The 16,217-nt window shown below is 42.8% G+C and overlaps 1 protein-coding gene across 2 annotated transcripts in view; it reads left to right on the plus strand.

The window, feature by feature from the left end:
- Positions 1–15,964, plus strand: part of LOC117479838 (Golgi apparatus protein 1-like) — a 56,648-nt gene extending 40,684 nt beyond the window's left edge. For both annotated transcript variants that reach the window (XM_034126929.1, XM_034126930.1), the window contains 11 exons: positions 1,070–1,158; positions 2,693–2,810; positions 2,908–3,000; positions 3,959–4,096; positions 4,766–4,889; positions 5,492–5,634; positions 6,374–6,475; positions 7,775–7,882; positions 9,653–9,773; positions 10,179–10,285; positions 12,448–15,964. In XM_034126929.1, the coding sequence (XP_033982820.1) occupies positions 1,070–1,158; positions 2,693–2,810; positions 2,908–3,000; positions 3,959–4,096; positions 4,766–4,889; positions 5,492–5,634; positions 6,374–6,475; positions 7,775–7,882; positions 9,653–9,773; positions 10,179–10,285; positions 12,448–12,615 (1,311 nt within the window). In that variant the 3' untranslated portion in view covers positions 12,616–15,964. The remainder of the gene's footprint in view (positions 1–1,069; positions 1,159–2,692; positions 2,811–2,907; positions 3,001–3,958; positions 4,097–4,765; positions 4,890–5,491; positions 5,635–6,373; positions 6,476–7,774; positions 7,883–9,652; positions 9,774–10,178; positions 10,286–12,447) is intronic.
- Positions 15,965–16,217: the final 253 nt, after the last annotated feature.

Consider the following 16,217-nt stretch of genomic DNA (forward strand, 5'->3'; position numbering starts at 1 on the left):
TGTGTGAAGAAGCAGGAAATAAAAAGGAACTCACCTTGTGGTATAACCGGCAAGAGAGAAAGCCTTTGAGCTCCATACTGTTTCAGAAACAATCCTTGATAATCCATGATATGGCGTTTCATCACGGCAGCATTTAGTTTAGACAGTAGCTGCCGGGGCCCGCATGAGCTCAGACCCCTCCTTTTTTATTTTGTATCAATTTTTATTTTTTTTAAAGCTTTATACCCAAATCAGCACTTTTGAAACAGGAAGTGAAATAGAGGGATATGAGGTTTGGCTAGAATGATCTGTTTGGTATTTTGAGCAAAACACACTAGGCTATTGCCTAGAAATTACATGATAGGTGACCTTTAAGAGTGTAGGGAATTGAATATTAAAGTGGACCTATCATGCTATATTTGAATAATATAGTGTAGGACCATACCTATATAAGGCATATTTATACTTTTTCTTTTTCAAAATACCAAACAGATCATGCATTTTAGCCATGCCTCATTTCGCTCAATTTGAAAAATGTTAGCTCTGTTTTAGCAAGGGCAGATTCAGTGAGAACAGCACCACCTACAGGCCTGGCATATGTACTACAGCGTCTCTAGCGCTTTCGAACGGCAATGGCCGTGGCTGTCTCCTCCTGATTGGTGGAGTTGGCCCAATAGCCGTAGCGCCACCGTCCTGACGTCAGGACAGTGTTCAAATCTGGATCAGTTTTTATCAGATCTGTTGCAGCCCCTTTTTTAGAGATTTGGGTATGGAGGAAAATAGAGAGGGTTGTGTTTTCTGACACTTGGTGAGTTCCCTGGAACACCGGGGACACATATTCATGTAGAAAAGACGTACACAAGTGCATTTTGCATGATAGGTCCCCTTTAAGTTAAATATTAATGTTAAATGTACAGTTATTCAAAGAGAAGCTATGGAGCAGAGAGTTCCATGTAGAGCTGGGAATACTTTGCATTTCTCTAATTCTACGTGTATTACCGTAACAATATGCGTATATTTCCATCCCTAAATGATTCTGCAACCATTTTTTCGTCTTCCTAACAAGCCCCTTTTGTCTGTTCCTCTACAGATTCAGATCAAAGATTTCCGTTTCTCCTACAAGTTCAAGACGGCCTGCAAGGAGGACGTCCTCAAACTGTGTCCCAATATCAAGAAGAAGTAAGACACGTAAAAACTATTTGCAGCTTGAAAAAAAACTCCTTAAATTCTCTCAGATTTTACACAAAAAACACAAGCAAAGAAATGACGACTTACTCGCTTTGGGAGCTTCGTTTTCATCCCAAAGTTTTTATTCTAAACGACTTCAAGTTGAGCTTTGGGAGGAGTATTATGTGACAAAAGGTCCTGAGCTCAAAGGTGGAACATGGACTGTTTCCAGGTGTTTTTGTAGACGTTTTTCGGTCAGTTCCCGTCCCTAAAACTCCTCCTGAGGTTTCAGACTGGGAACTGAATTATAATGTTAGCCGCCAACACACAGTTTCCACCGGCCGGTCCAGAAGACACTGAGCAAAGTTGAGAAAGAGGAAAGAGGGAGGCTTTAAGTACGTTAAAAACTAAAGGAATCTGGGTTCCCTAATGTTAAAAGCAGGTTTCAGTATATAGGAGACACTGCAGGTGAATGGGTTAAAAAATATCAGATATCACCATGAAACTTCATTGCTGACTTCAACACCTTTCCTTTTTATATTACAAGTTTTCTGTGTGGCTATGTTTAAATATGCTAATGAGGTATTATGTATTGATAGCTGATGGTTCATTCAGAATCAGAAATCATTTATTTGTCCCACAATGTGGACATTTAGTAGCAGGAGGAGGGGATATTGCCCTTGCAAAAAGTTTTATATTTACAGACAGTGTTATTGCATCAGGGGTATTCCAGTCTATGTGTTTGGAGGTCTACCAGGGGCTGTGCTGGTTGTGCAGTCTGACCGCTGCACAGGGGTGGGAAGTAGTGGAGGACAAATACTTTGTTACGTTAAGTACATGTTTCTGGTATCAGTACTTTACTCCACTACTTATTTTTCTGACTACTTTTTACTTTGACTTCTTACATTTTGAACACAAATACCTGTACTTTCTACTTCTTACATGTTGAACACAAATACCTGTACTTTCTACTTCTTACATGTTGAACACAAATACCTGTACTTTCTACTTCTTACATGTTGAACACAAATACCTGTACTTTCTACTTCTTACATGTTGAACACAAATACCTGTACTTTCTACTTCTTACATGTTGAACACTAATACCTGTACTTTCTACTTCTTACATGTTGAACACAAATACCTGTACTTTCTACTTCTTACATGTTGAACACTAATACCTGTACTTTCTACTTCTTACATGTTGAACACAAATACCTGTACTTTCTACTTCTTACATGTTGAACACAAACTCTTTAAAACAGCTGCTAGTTATGGGTACTTTTTACTGAAGTACATTTCAAAGCCCTCTTTACTTTTACTTGAGTAAAGAAGTTTAGTCAGTACTTCTACTTTTACCAGAGTATTTTTAAACACGAGTATCTGTACTTCTACTTGAGGAAAGGATGTGTGTACTTTTGCCTTCTCTGCCGCTGCAGGAAGGAAGGACCTGCGGTTCAGCAGCCATCACTTTCTCTGTTAAATCCCAACTGATCTGAGTCTCTGATCTTCAGTGTAAAGACTAACCCGGTGTTCCCCTCCTCAGGGTGGACGTGGTGATCTGCCTCAGCACCACGGTGAGAAACGACACGCTGCAGGACGTCAAGGAGCAGCGAGTTTCCATCAAGTGTCGCAAACAGCTGCGGGTGGAGGAGGTGGAGATGGTGCGTTCACTGACCTCTGAATTTTCTGAAGATTGTCCTTTTCTCCTCTCTGCTTGCACAGATTTTAAAGTGTCTTGTTCGTTTGTTGTCTCTGCAGTCGGAGGATATCCGTCTGGAGCCGGAGCTTTACGACTCGTGCAAGCCCGACATCACCAGGCTGTGTCAGAACGTCGCCTTCGGAAACGCACAGGTCAGTGGATACAAATATATTGATTTATTTAAAGGGGACCTATCATGCAAAATGCACTTTTGTACGTCTTTTCTACATGAATATGTGTCCCCGGTGTTCCAGGGAACTCACCAAGTGTCAGAAAACACAACCCTCTCTCTTTTCCTCCATACCCAAATCTCTAAAAAAGGGGCTGCAACGGATCTGATAAAAACTGATCCAGATTTGAACACTGTCCTAACGTCAGGACGGTGGCGCTACAGCTATTGGGCCAACTCCACCAATCAGGCGGAGACAGCCACGGCCATTGCCGTTCGAAAGCGCTGGAGACGCTGTAGTACATATGCCAGGCCTGTAGATGGTGCTGTTCTCACTGAATCTGCCCTTACACAAGCAGAGCTAAAAAAAATTGTCAAATTGAGCGAAATGAGGCATGGCTAAAATGCATGATCTGTTTGGTATTTTGAAAAGAAAAAAGTATAAATATGCCTTATATAGGTATGGTCCTACACTATATTATTCAAATATAGCATGATAGGTCCACTTTAAGGGACTTTTATTTAATGACTCCACATTTATCAATTTAAGGGACTTTTTATATATTATTCTACAATAATTTCCCAGCTCTTTGTAATTCCATCTGTTATATTCCAAATAATTAAAACAAAGCCAATTGAGAATGAAATGTGCCATTTAAGAAACACAGTTAAAGTTATATTACGTAAATGTCATCAAAATATCTGAAGGGGAAAATATTAGGTTCAAAGAGGGTAAAGAAAAATAATGCAGACATTTTATTTTGGTGCAAATGAAACTTCATTGGAAAGTGAAGAAATTGAATCTTAAATGTAAAGTGTGAATGTTTGAATCTGTGACTGTGTCTTTGTGTTCTCAGTTTATAATCCACTTAGAGAGATATGAGATGTCCTGCAGCACAAATTCAATCACACATCACACACTTTAAAATGTGTCTCTGCAGGTGATCGAGTGTCTGAAGGAGAACAAGCGTCAGCTGACTCAGAGATGTCACCAGAAGATCTTCAAACTGCAGGAAGTGGAGATGGTGGATCCAGAACTGGACTACCAGCTGATGAGAGTCTGCAAGCACATGATCCGGGTAATTATGATGTATTCACTTCCACAAGGACCGTGCATACAAATACATTCATCTCAGAGAAGAGAAGAGAGATGTGAGCTAATGGCTAATGTCCATCTGCAGTCCTTAGGCAGGTACACAACAATCAACAATCACTACAAACATGGCATCCTCTCTAAACCAGTGAAACCAGCACATCATAACAACACATCATATTTATATAGCGCGTTTCTCAGCGCTCTAAATAACAGCAATAACAGTCCTTAGCTCAGTGACAGAAGGGGAGAGGAGTAGAGGGTGGAAGCAGAGAGAGAACAGGTGAGTTTTAACGTCAGGTCATTGAGCTGAAGCTTTTCTCCAAAGCAACTTAGCATATGTGCTAGCAACCATGAGGATACCAACTCCAGACCAGCTCAGACCTGCAGGTGCGTTAGCCTCAATAAGACGAGCCTTTCTAATGGCAAACAAACAGAAATGGGAGTTTTTTTAAATATTTGAACAGCCAACGAACCGACGGGTTTTCAGTGAAATAAAGAACGGAGCAAAAGGAAGGAGCTTGTATTAAATGACTACTTTATTTAATTTGCGCATGTTTTAACAGCTCTTTGTGTGTGTGTGTGTGTGGGTGTGGGTGTGTGTGTGTGTGTGTGGGTGTGTGTGGGGTGTGGGTGTGGGGGTGTGTGTGTGTAGCGTTTCTGCACAGAGTCGGAGGGGAAGAACACTCTTCAGTGTCTGAAACAAAACAAGAACAGCGAGCTGATGGATCCCAAATGTAAACAGATGATCACCAAGAGACAGATCACCCAGAACACAGGTACACACACACACACACACACACACACACACACACACACTCACACTCACACACTCACTCTCTCACACACACACACACACTCTCTCACACACACACACACACACACACACTCACTCTCTCTCACACACACACACACACACACTCTCTCACTCTCACTCTCACTCTCACTCTCACTCTCACTCTCACTCTCTCTCACACTCACACTCACACTCACACACACACACTCTCTCTCACACACACACACACTCACACACTCACACACACACACACACACAATAATTCTAATAAAAAAATATAGGGGTTAATAAATTAAGCATTATTGGAAGTTAATGGTGTTTTATGTATTATAATTTATTTCCTTTTTTATATTTGTTTTTTCTTTATTTTAGTTTTATTAAAATGTACTAAATTAATTATTTTAAATTATTTGTTTTTTATATTTTATTTTATTTTATAAAAATGTTTGTATTTAATTCAATTTTTTAAATATGGTTTTTAATGAAATGAATCTTGCGTTTCCCATATATTAAACCTGTTGTGTTTTAGATGTATTTATATTAAAGAATGCCATGTTGTGTACACTGCTGTCTCTCTGCCTGCAGACTACAGGCTGAACCCAGTTCTGAGGAAAGCGTGTAAAGCCGACATCCCAAAGTTCTGCCAGCCGATCCTGAACAAGGCGACGGCCGACAGCGAGCTGGAGGGGCAGGTCATCGGCTGCCTCAAGCTCAAGTACGCCGACCAGGTGAGACCAAGCCCTCTTACCTGTATGCAGAGGGGGGGGGGGGAGTAGTGGAGTACAAATACTTTGTTACTGTACTTAAGTACATGTTTCTGGTATCAGTACTTTACCCCACTACTTTATCATTCTTGATCAGATCACAGCAGGATAACCGAGCTAGCTCAGCTTGTTGCTCTGATAACTTAACATCCAGAAGTCCGTGACTAAAATCCTTCATCCGGTTAAATATAGTTAAAAAAATACCAATTGTATTAAAGTTCAAGAAAGGATGGTTTGCGGACAAAACAAACGGTCTTATCACATGTTACTTGTTAGACGCTTTTATCCAAAGCGACTTACATACTCAAATCTGTGGACAATCCCCACAGGAGCACTTTGGGGTGAAGTGTCTCAGGGACACAACGACATGCTGACTGCAGTGGGGTTTGAACCTGTGCTCCCCTGATCCGAACACCAACGCTCTATCCACTGCGCCACACGCCTCTATTTTTTCATATCGCAATATATATCGCAGGGGAAGAAAATATCGCAATGTCAGTTTTTTCCAATATGGTGCAGCCCTACTATTTAACTATATTTGATTACAGTGTGCTTAAAGATTTTTAGTTTTATATTTGATGTATGCACCATGACATCAAGTCAATTTCCTCGTGTGTGTGAACCTACCTGGCAATAAACCCGTTTCTGATTCTGATTGTTTTTATTATATATAACATTTTAATGTGTCTCTGTGTGTTCGCAGCGTTTGTCTCCAGACTGCGAGGCTCAGATCCAGGTCATCCTGCAGGAGTCAGCGCTCGATTACAGGCTGGACCCTCAGCTGCAGATACACTGCACTGCAGAGGTACACACACACGCACACGCACACACACACACAGAGACACACACACAGACATACACACACACTCACACTCTCACACTCCCTCACACTCTCACACTCTCACACTCTCACACTCTCACACTCTCACACTCACACACACACACTCACACTCACACTCACACACTCACACACACACACTCACCTCTCACACACTACCTCCCACAAGCCACAGTTTTTACTGTTTTAATGGTTTATCAAGAGCACAACTGAAACATAACATCTGAAACGATGTAACAACATAATACACTTTTTGGGGATGCAGCTTGGGATGTGAGGAGTGAGGGACACGGCTTAGAACGAGCGTGTCGCCTTCTGTCCTGCCAGTGTTGGCAGGACATGAATTAAAATGTCGAACTCGGACTTCATTTTAAGGACATTTCGGCCAGGGGTGTTGAGCTATATTTGTTTAAGCACCGGATTGGCAAAACAGGAGAGTGTGTGCACTGTGCACCACTCTGCCTTGATCTATGAATTCATGTCCGTGACACTCACAGTATCTGCTGCCCACAGCTGTTTTATAGAAGTAACTGTAATCAGATTACTCGTTTTTCAAATGTAACGCGAGCTGAATACAGTTACTTGATTTTTGTATTCTGATTACGTAACGCCGTTACATGTATTCCGTTACAACCCAACCCTGCACACACTCACAGCACTGCAGAGGCACACACACTTCATTCATCACTAACACACATTCCGTTTTTAATTGTTTCTTTATTTCATTTCCTTTGTACTAAACATTGAGCATTCACAGCCAGGTTTATGAATGTTCCTGTTAATACACTAATTAATGAATACATTATGAATCCTTATGACAGATATCATTTAGTAGTATGTTGTGTTTATATATTTATACTATACTGGGCTCTCCTTGAGGTTTCTCCCCGTGTTGCGATGAGGCTGAGTGGCCAGCAGAGGGCGGTATTGTCTTGTGAATTCTGAGGGAAATACAAAACTTCTGCTATTGTCTTCATTTTTCTCAGTGGGTTTTACAATCTCTACACAACCCCACCCCCTCTGTCCTCTGACATGTGCAGCGCTCACTGGAAAAACTACAAACACAAACATTTAACAGAAGAAAATTAGAGGAAATCTCAAAATAGAAACACAACAGATCAGAGTACTGTGAGCATGTAGAGGCTTCCCCCCCCCCCCGTGTGTGTGTTTTTATTAGTCTTCTTCAACATAGTTTTCCGAATTTTTTCACATACACATTTAGGATTTGTTGACATACTCATCTTAATTGTTTGTGTGTGTGTTCAGATCTCACGGCTGTGTCCAGAGGAGGCAGCCGCTCAGGAGCAGACGGGGCAGGTGGAGGAGTGTCTGAAGGTCAACCTGCTGAAGATCAAACAGGATGGATGCAAGAAGGTAAACAACAACAACCACCAGGAGCCGCTAAGCCAACACACATCTTATCCAAAGCACAGTAAACGCAAGAAGAAGTCTCAGCTTATCACACCATGATCCTTTTAATAAACTTAATTAATGATGACGGGAATAATGTTCGACAATTATCATTACCTCTAGTATTGCAAATGAGGACAAAATGGCCTGACATTCTCGAGAGCAAAACGTCACAGATTACCCATCATGCCTTGCTGTCAGAGCATAGAGCATGCGCAGTTGAGTTTCCCATTAAGCCCCGCCCCCGATCTCCCGCTCTCGGCTCAGAAGAATGAGGCCCCGTCCACACGGAGATGATACCGATTTCGAACCGAAGTCGATTTAAAAAAAGTCTTCCGTCCACACGGAATCGGCTCAAGAAATGTGTCCGTCCACACGAGACCGCTGGAGACGCTGTAGTACATATGCCGGGCCTGTAAGTGGCGCTGTACTTCCGCCACAAAATACACCAAAAGCAGCGAAGAAGACCCCCCGAGCATGGGCATAAAGAAACAAACAAACAAGGTAGAAGATCTCCATGTCCACTTGTTGCTGATGGTTGTGGTAGAGGAGCACTAACATCTGAAGCATGGTCAGTAGCGTCTGGAGCACGAACGCAACCCTGTGATCCGCCGTTGTTGTTGTTGGGCTCCGTGTGTACGCCCTATACCAGGGGTGCGATCGACTGGTTGGGCACCCCTGGTACACACAGAGCGCCCAGGAAGTGCGCCGGACTCTGTGCCCAATATTCGTTGTGTCCAAACGGCGGTACTACAATTTCCGTGTCAGTCCATGATGTCCCCCGGCCCAGAAAGACTTTTCCCCATTGACTAACATTGGGAAAGAGACGTCTGTAAATCAGTGGATACTTTTTTTTAACTAAATAAAGTGCCCAGTATGAACTATCTGATAGCCCTTATTAGAATCATTCGGTCCTTAAAGTTGTAAAATGCACTAAAAGCCGAATCTAGATTTATTTTCTCTCTCCATTAATTCTAGTGAGCCGAGAGTGGGAGCCCGGGGGCGGGGCTTAAGGGGCAACTCGACTGCGCATGCTCTGAGCGCACATACGGGTACTTCTGTGTAACGGGTAATCTGTGACGCTTCGCTCTCTCAAAGGTTGGGCCATTTTGCCTTCATGCGCCAATGAGCAGCTCTCATAGGAAAGAACGAGTACACACGGAGCCGCAAGCGTTTCATCTCCAGACCTACCGGGGCCGTGACCACAGGGTGTCGGATTCGGGCTCCGTGTCGGCCTCGTGTGGACAAACCGTCTATACGATAAAGAACTTTAGCGGATACAACTGAAATCGTCTCCGTGTGGACGGGGCCTGAATTAAGAGAGAAAAATACATCTGGATTCAGCTTTTAGTGCATTTTACAACTTTAAGGACCTAATGATTCTAATAAAGTCTATTTAAGTGCTGGGTAGTTTATTTAGTTTTGATTTACAGACGTCTCTTTCCCCATGTTAGTCAATGGGAAAAAGTATTTCTGGCTCCAGTGACGTCACGGAAGTTGTAGTACCGCCGTTTGGCCACTACGAATATTTTCCTCAGAGTCCGGAGCACATAATAAACAATAATAAACAATAGCTTGAACTGCCCCCTTGTGGCATAAACATGCATGTGCAGGCAGACAATTAACCTTACGGCTGCTACAAATGCAATATTGATGCTTCCTTTAAATCCTAACCTCCCTTCACTTCTTAAATCCTCCTCCTTGTCTTCCCTCTCCGTCCTGTTTCTCCTGCAGGAGGTCTTGAACATGCTGAAGGAGAGTAAGGCGGACATCTTTGTTGACCCCGTCCTCCACACCGCCTGCGCTCTGGACATCAAACACCAATGTGCCGCCATCCCACCGGGCCGAGGGCGCCGTGAGTCAACAAAACAAACGCACCTCAGCTGAGAATCACATAAAACATATTTATTTACTACGTGAAATAGAAAGAAAAACAGGAAATCAGATATTATTAGTTTGGTTTTAGATGATTTTTAAGGCTAGTTTCTCTGAGATAGAACTGTATTTTTATGTATTTGACCAAAAAAAATAGTATAATCTTCCATGATTTGGACATTTTGCTGTGTTTTTTTTTAATTTAATATTCTTTATTGGGACGACTGTAAGATGGACTTTTATGCAGATGCATCAAGAAAAATGAAGATTGTGTGTGTGTGTGTGTATATGTATATGGAAAGGTACTTTAGTGATCCCAAATTAGCATAGGGTGTAGATCACACAGTGCAGACCCCACCTGAGATGATTTACTTTGCTTCCTCAGAGATGTCGTGCCTGATGGAGGCTCTGCAGGACAAGAGAGTGCGTCTGCAGCCCGAGTGCAAGAAGAGACTCCAGGACCGCATCGACATGTGGAGCTACGCTGCCAAGGTAACTCCACCCGTCTGAACACACTCTGAACACACTCTGAACACACTCTGAACACACCTGGAAACACTCTGAACACACTCTGAACACACCTGGAAACACCTGGAAACACTCTGAACACACTCTGAACACACCTGGAAACACTCTGAACACACTCTGAACACACTCTGAACACACCTGGAAACACTCTGAACACACTCTGAACACACCTGGAAACACTATGAACACACCTGGAAACACTATGAACACACCTGGAAACACTCTGAACACACTCTGAACACACCTGGAAACACTATGAACACACCTGGAAACACTATGAACACACCTGGAAACACTGAACACACCTGGAAACACTCTGAACACACTCTGAACACACCTGGAAACACTCTGAACACACTCTGAACACACCTGGAAACACTATGAACACACCTGGAAACACTATGAACACACCTGGAAACACTCTGAACACACCTGGAAACACTCTGAACACACCTGGAAACACTCTGAACACACCTGGAAACACTCTGAACACACTCTGAACACACCTGGAAACACTATGAACACACCTGGAAACACTATGAACACACTCTGAACACACATGGAAACACTCTGAACACACTCTGAACACACCTGGAAACACTCTGAACACACTCTGAACACACCTGGAAACACTCTGAAAACACTCTGAACACACTCTGAAAACACTCTGAACACACTCTGAACACACCTGGAAACACTCTGAACACACTCTGAACACACCTGGAAACACTCTGAACACACCTGGAAACACTCTGAACACACTCTGGAAACACACCTGGAAACACTCTGAACACACCTGGAAACACTCTGAACACACTCTGAACACACCTGGAAACACTCTGAACACACTCTGGAAACACCTGGAAACACACCTGGAAACACTCTGAACACACTCTGAACACACCTGGAAACACTCTGAACACACCTGGAAACACCTGAAAACACTCTGAACACACCTGGAAACACTCTGAACACACCTGGAAACACTCTGAACACACCTGGAAACACTCTGAACACACTCTGAACACACCTGGAAACACTCTGAACACACTCTGAACACACCTGGAAACACTCTGAACACACTCTGGAAACACTCTGAACACACCTGAAAACACTCTGAACACACCTGGAAACACTCTGAACACACCTGGAAACACCTGAAAACACTCTGAACACACCTGGAAACACTCTGAACACACCTGGAAACACTCTGAACACACCTGAAAACACTCTGAACACACATGGAAACACTCTGAACACACATGGAAACACTCTGAACACACCTGGAAACACTCTGAACACACCTGGAAACACTCTGAACACACCTGAAAACACTCTGAACACACTCTGTTTCCAGGTGTGTTCAGAGTGTTTCCAGGTGTGTTCAGAGTGAAAACACTCTGAACACACCTGGAAACACTCGAAAACACTCTGAACACACCTGAAAACACTCTGAACACACCTGAAAACACTCTGAACACACCTGGAAACACTCTGAACACACCTGGAAACACTCTGAACACACCTGGAAACACTCTGAACACACATGGAAACACTCTGAACACACTCTGAACACACCTGGAAACACTCTGAACACACCTGGAAACACTCTGAACACACTCTGAACACACTCTGAACACACCTGGAAACACTCTGAACACACTCTGAACACACCTGGAAACACTCTGAACACACTCTGAACACACCTGGAAACACTCTGAACACACCTGGAAACACTCTGAACACACCTGGAAACACTCTGAAAACAATTCCGGGGCCTTTTGACGTCACTTAGTCCAAATGGACCAATTGGCACACAGCTATAGAACAATAGGCACACCCTCTGCCAGGGTGGACTCCCGAGCAGCTCAGGAGTCCACCCCGCGGACAGTGAGGTGGATTTCCCGCTGGAGTTCCACACACACACACACACACACACACACACACACACACACACACACACACACACACACACACACACTTGTTACATGTATTGATGTACAGCACTTTGGTGAACTCTGTTGTTTTTAAATGTGCTATATAAATAAAGTTGGATTGGATCCTCCGTCCAATCCTGTCCTAACTTCCCGTCGTCCTCACTTCCTGTCCTCCTCACTTCCTGTCAGGTGGCCCCCGCTGAGGGTTTCTCAGACCTCGCCATGCAGGTGATGACGTCTCCGTCCAAAAACTACATCCTGACGGTGATCGGTGCCGGCGTGGCGCTGCTCTTCGTGATGGGTTTGCTCTGCGGACGCTTCACTAAACGCGTCACTCAGGAGCTGAAGGACAGGTAGACTCCGCCCCCTTTGGGGTCAGGACACGCCCACAGGAGAAACAAACAACCAACCAACAACACCGCTGAAAAATAAGCCCCACCCCCCTCATTTACATACCTCCTCCTCTACATTTCATTTTCTACCATCGCTGGAATGACATTACCCACAATCCTGCAGAACAAAAGTGGGCTTGATCAGCTTTGTAAGCCCCGCCCACTCCTCGAGAGGCCACGCCCACTCCTCGAGAGGCCACGCCCACCTTCTGCAGTTTCACCTGATGCAGTATTACTACGCCCCCTCCTCTCTTTGCAGTGAAATGGGAGGATTGGGAGTAGGGGGCATTCAGATCGTAAGGATTTTAGGGTTCATAGGTCAAAATATGGGGCGCGAAGAAATCATATTAATAAGTGTAAATGTGTAGAAAGTGGGATGGGAAATGCTCATGTATAGAGCGGTTAAATGACTCCAGTATTTTAATGATTAAAGTGTGTGAGTGAGAGAGAAAAGGTGTGTGAGAGAGAGAGAAAGAGTGTGTGTGTGTGTGTGTGAGAGAAAAAGTGTGTGTGTGTGAAACTGTCTTTCCACCATATTGTTCTCGTCTGTCCTGCTTAAGGGTTTTTGGGGGGTTTGTTTTTTGCTCTGGATATATCTTCTTTTTTTTTGGATGTGTGTTAGTTAGATTTGATCGCCATGGGACTGCCAGGCGGGCGGTGCTAACCAACCAGCCCTCCACCGAGCAACAGATACGATAACAAAAAAAATAAGAGGGCGTAGGAGGAAACTAAACACTCCCAGCCGACATCGCCCACAAAAAATGTCTCGTGGATAATTTTTTTTCTGAAACCTGGCAATGCAGTTTTTTCCCAGCCAAATGAACGCACCACGAAATTGAGGACGCTTGTTTCGCTCGCCTTGACTGATTTTTACGTCCGAAGTCATTTCAGTTTCACCCTGAAGAGACAGTGGAGCCGACGCTGGGATTTATTACTTTTACCCTCTGATGGTTTCGTACTGGGAGGGTAAGAAACCTGCAGGATAATAAATAAATAAAGAAATGAAAATATTCTAGATTATTATAGAGATGTGAACATTTGTGTAAAGATGATACTGGAATCATTGCACATTTCTTTTTTTTTTTTATATATCTATAAATATATATATATTGTTTTGTCATAGCCTTATTTATTTGTTTACTAATGTTTTGTTTTTTTATATGATTTGAATGTTCTCTGGTTGCCTTTTCTCCAGTGAGCGAGAGGACGAGGGGGAAAGATCAAAGGTTAGGGCATCAACCTGCCTCTGGGAGATGACTGATTTTTACCGTAGGGCAGTGAACGCCTCTCTGGTGGTTTAGATTTCTGAAAGACGGCAGCTGTTAAACTCTGCACGCTTTGTTCCAGATCAGAGAAGAGAGGCGATGTCCCTTACCTTAAAGGACCTTATTTCGGAAAAAATATGTACATTTTTGTTAAAAGTGGTGCAGGAATGAGTCCTAAACCCTGAAATGAGTCTGCATTTGACCACTTCCTGTCACCTGGTGTGGAAGTCAATGGTTTTTAGAATGTGTTTTTGGTCTAAAATAAGGCAGTGATTATGTTTTTTTTGCGGTACAACAAAAATGAAGCTATCCTGAGTCTTTAACCCTGAATGAGTCGGCATTTTTAGCTCTTCCTGGTTTTGGTCGTTAGCTTAAATCAAGGTCTGTGGTTAACACGAGCTGAAGAGATTTTGTTCTACGACATAAAATACATCAGAAAATACCCCACTGGTGGATTTAAAAACGTTGGTTGCTAACAAGTGTTTAAATGAGACGACTAAACGTCATCACGGCCAACATTAGCAACCTTTAGCTTAGCCACAGTTCCGTTATAGCCCAACATTAGCCGCCTTTAGCTTAGCGGTGGTGACGTGAAGTCATGTGACCGTGCTGTAGTTCCTTTATAGCCCAACATTAGCCACCTTTAGCTTAGCAGTGGTGACGTGAAGTCATGAAGTACCTGTGTGACTTAATCTCGGTACCGAATACAAGACTTTTTGGGTGTAAAGTCTTTCCTATCAGGTCTTTTCTCACTGTGTTATACTTTACGTTTTTTCCGAAAATAAGGCCCCGCGGGAAAAGGGGGTTTTTGCTTCTCTTTAGTGACAGAACTGAGTTGTAGTTTTTGAATCGGTGCATCGATATCTGTAATGTGATGATACTTTGGGGATGACCACTGGTGCGTTCATGCACCGTAAACGCTGATCAGTGATGAGGATATGAACAGAAAAAGGGTTCAGAAAACAGTTCATGCAGCCTTCTGAATATGTGACTATCACAATCGTACTTTTCACCACTTAGCCTGAACATGAGACGTGTTAGAAGTCAATGTTTTCCCCCCAAAATGAACCAAACTGCAGGTGTGAAAGCGACCTGAGAGAAACCAAAACTCAACATGTCTGTCTCATGTCTCAGAAAGTCATTGTTGTTTCTGTCTGCTTCAAGTCAAATGATCTTGGATGTGAGCCGAGGAAAGAGAAGCACGCACAAAACAAAGACCGGGAAACACAAACTGGATAACGTTACTGAATCATTTACTCTCTAGGTCTTTGAGGTCTCTGACTGCTTCTTCTCCGTTTGACGTCTGTATGAACAGAAGGGTTTATTGGCCTGCAGGTTGATGCCGGAGAGAAAAGCGTTTGAGTTTTTCGGGTGGAATCTTCCGTTGGGGTACGGAAGCCCTGAGAGGCAAGTTTGTGATTAAAAAAATATATATATGAGGATAATCTTTCTAAGTTGCTTAAAGAATGAAAAACAATGTGTGAAACTTTTGGGGAAATTATGTTTTGTAGATTTCCTTTTTTCCATTTGCGAAAAACAGATTTTTGTTTAAAATGTAGGTTTTAATATTTGGGTTTCAGTCGTCTAAGTTTGTCTTTAGATGGAATATTTTCCCACAATTTTTCGCCAATTAATTTCTAAACTGATCGAGTGATTTGTCTAGAAATTGCAGATCAAATTCCTCAATTCTGTCTTATTGACATTATGGTAAACAACTGTCTATGTACCTTATCTGTAAAGGAAAACAGGTCGACTAAAACGTCTCTAAGAGAAATGCTGTTTGCAGGTGAAAAAAATGTTCTTTAAAGAATTGTTTTGCCCATTGTCTTGGATCCTAAACGGGTGTAAACGATCCTGGTCCTTACGGTACACAACTCTCTATGTACCTTATCTGTAAAGGAAAATACACAAAGAATTTTTGCTAAATTGTCATTAAGAAAAATGCTGTTTGTAGGTGGAAAAACGTAAAACGATCTCGACAATTCACCTGTTTTCACGAAAGACCCCCAAAAAAAGTAGAAAAATAAAACATATTTTCCCCGTTTCACACATTTAGTTTCCCTCCTGTTCTCCACTCTTAAACACAGGCACATCAAACATATCCAGACTTTATGAAACTGGCCTCTCAGGGCTTCCGTATCGAGGGGTGATGTCGAGCTTTTTGGTCTCGTCGGAAACAGAAATTTGTTTTATAAAAAGCTACTTCACGGTGTCTCTCCTCTCTCTTCTCCAGCACGTGTTCTTTACTGAGTGACGACATACTGTAAACAGTTTCATTTCTTATCTATCTGTTGAAGCTTGC

This window comes from Trematomus bernacchii, unplaced genomic scaffold (assembly GCF_902827165.1).
Source record: "Trematomus bernacchii unplaced genomic scaffold, fTreBer1.1, whole genome shotgun sequence".
In the NCBI taxonomy this organism is placed as follows: Eukaryota; Metazoa; Chordata; class Actinopteri; order Perciformes; family Nototheniidae; genus Trematomus; species Trematomus bernacchii.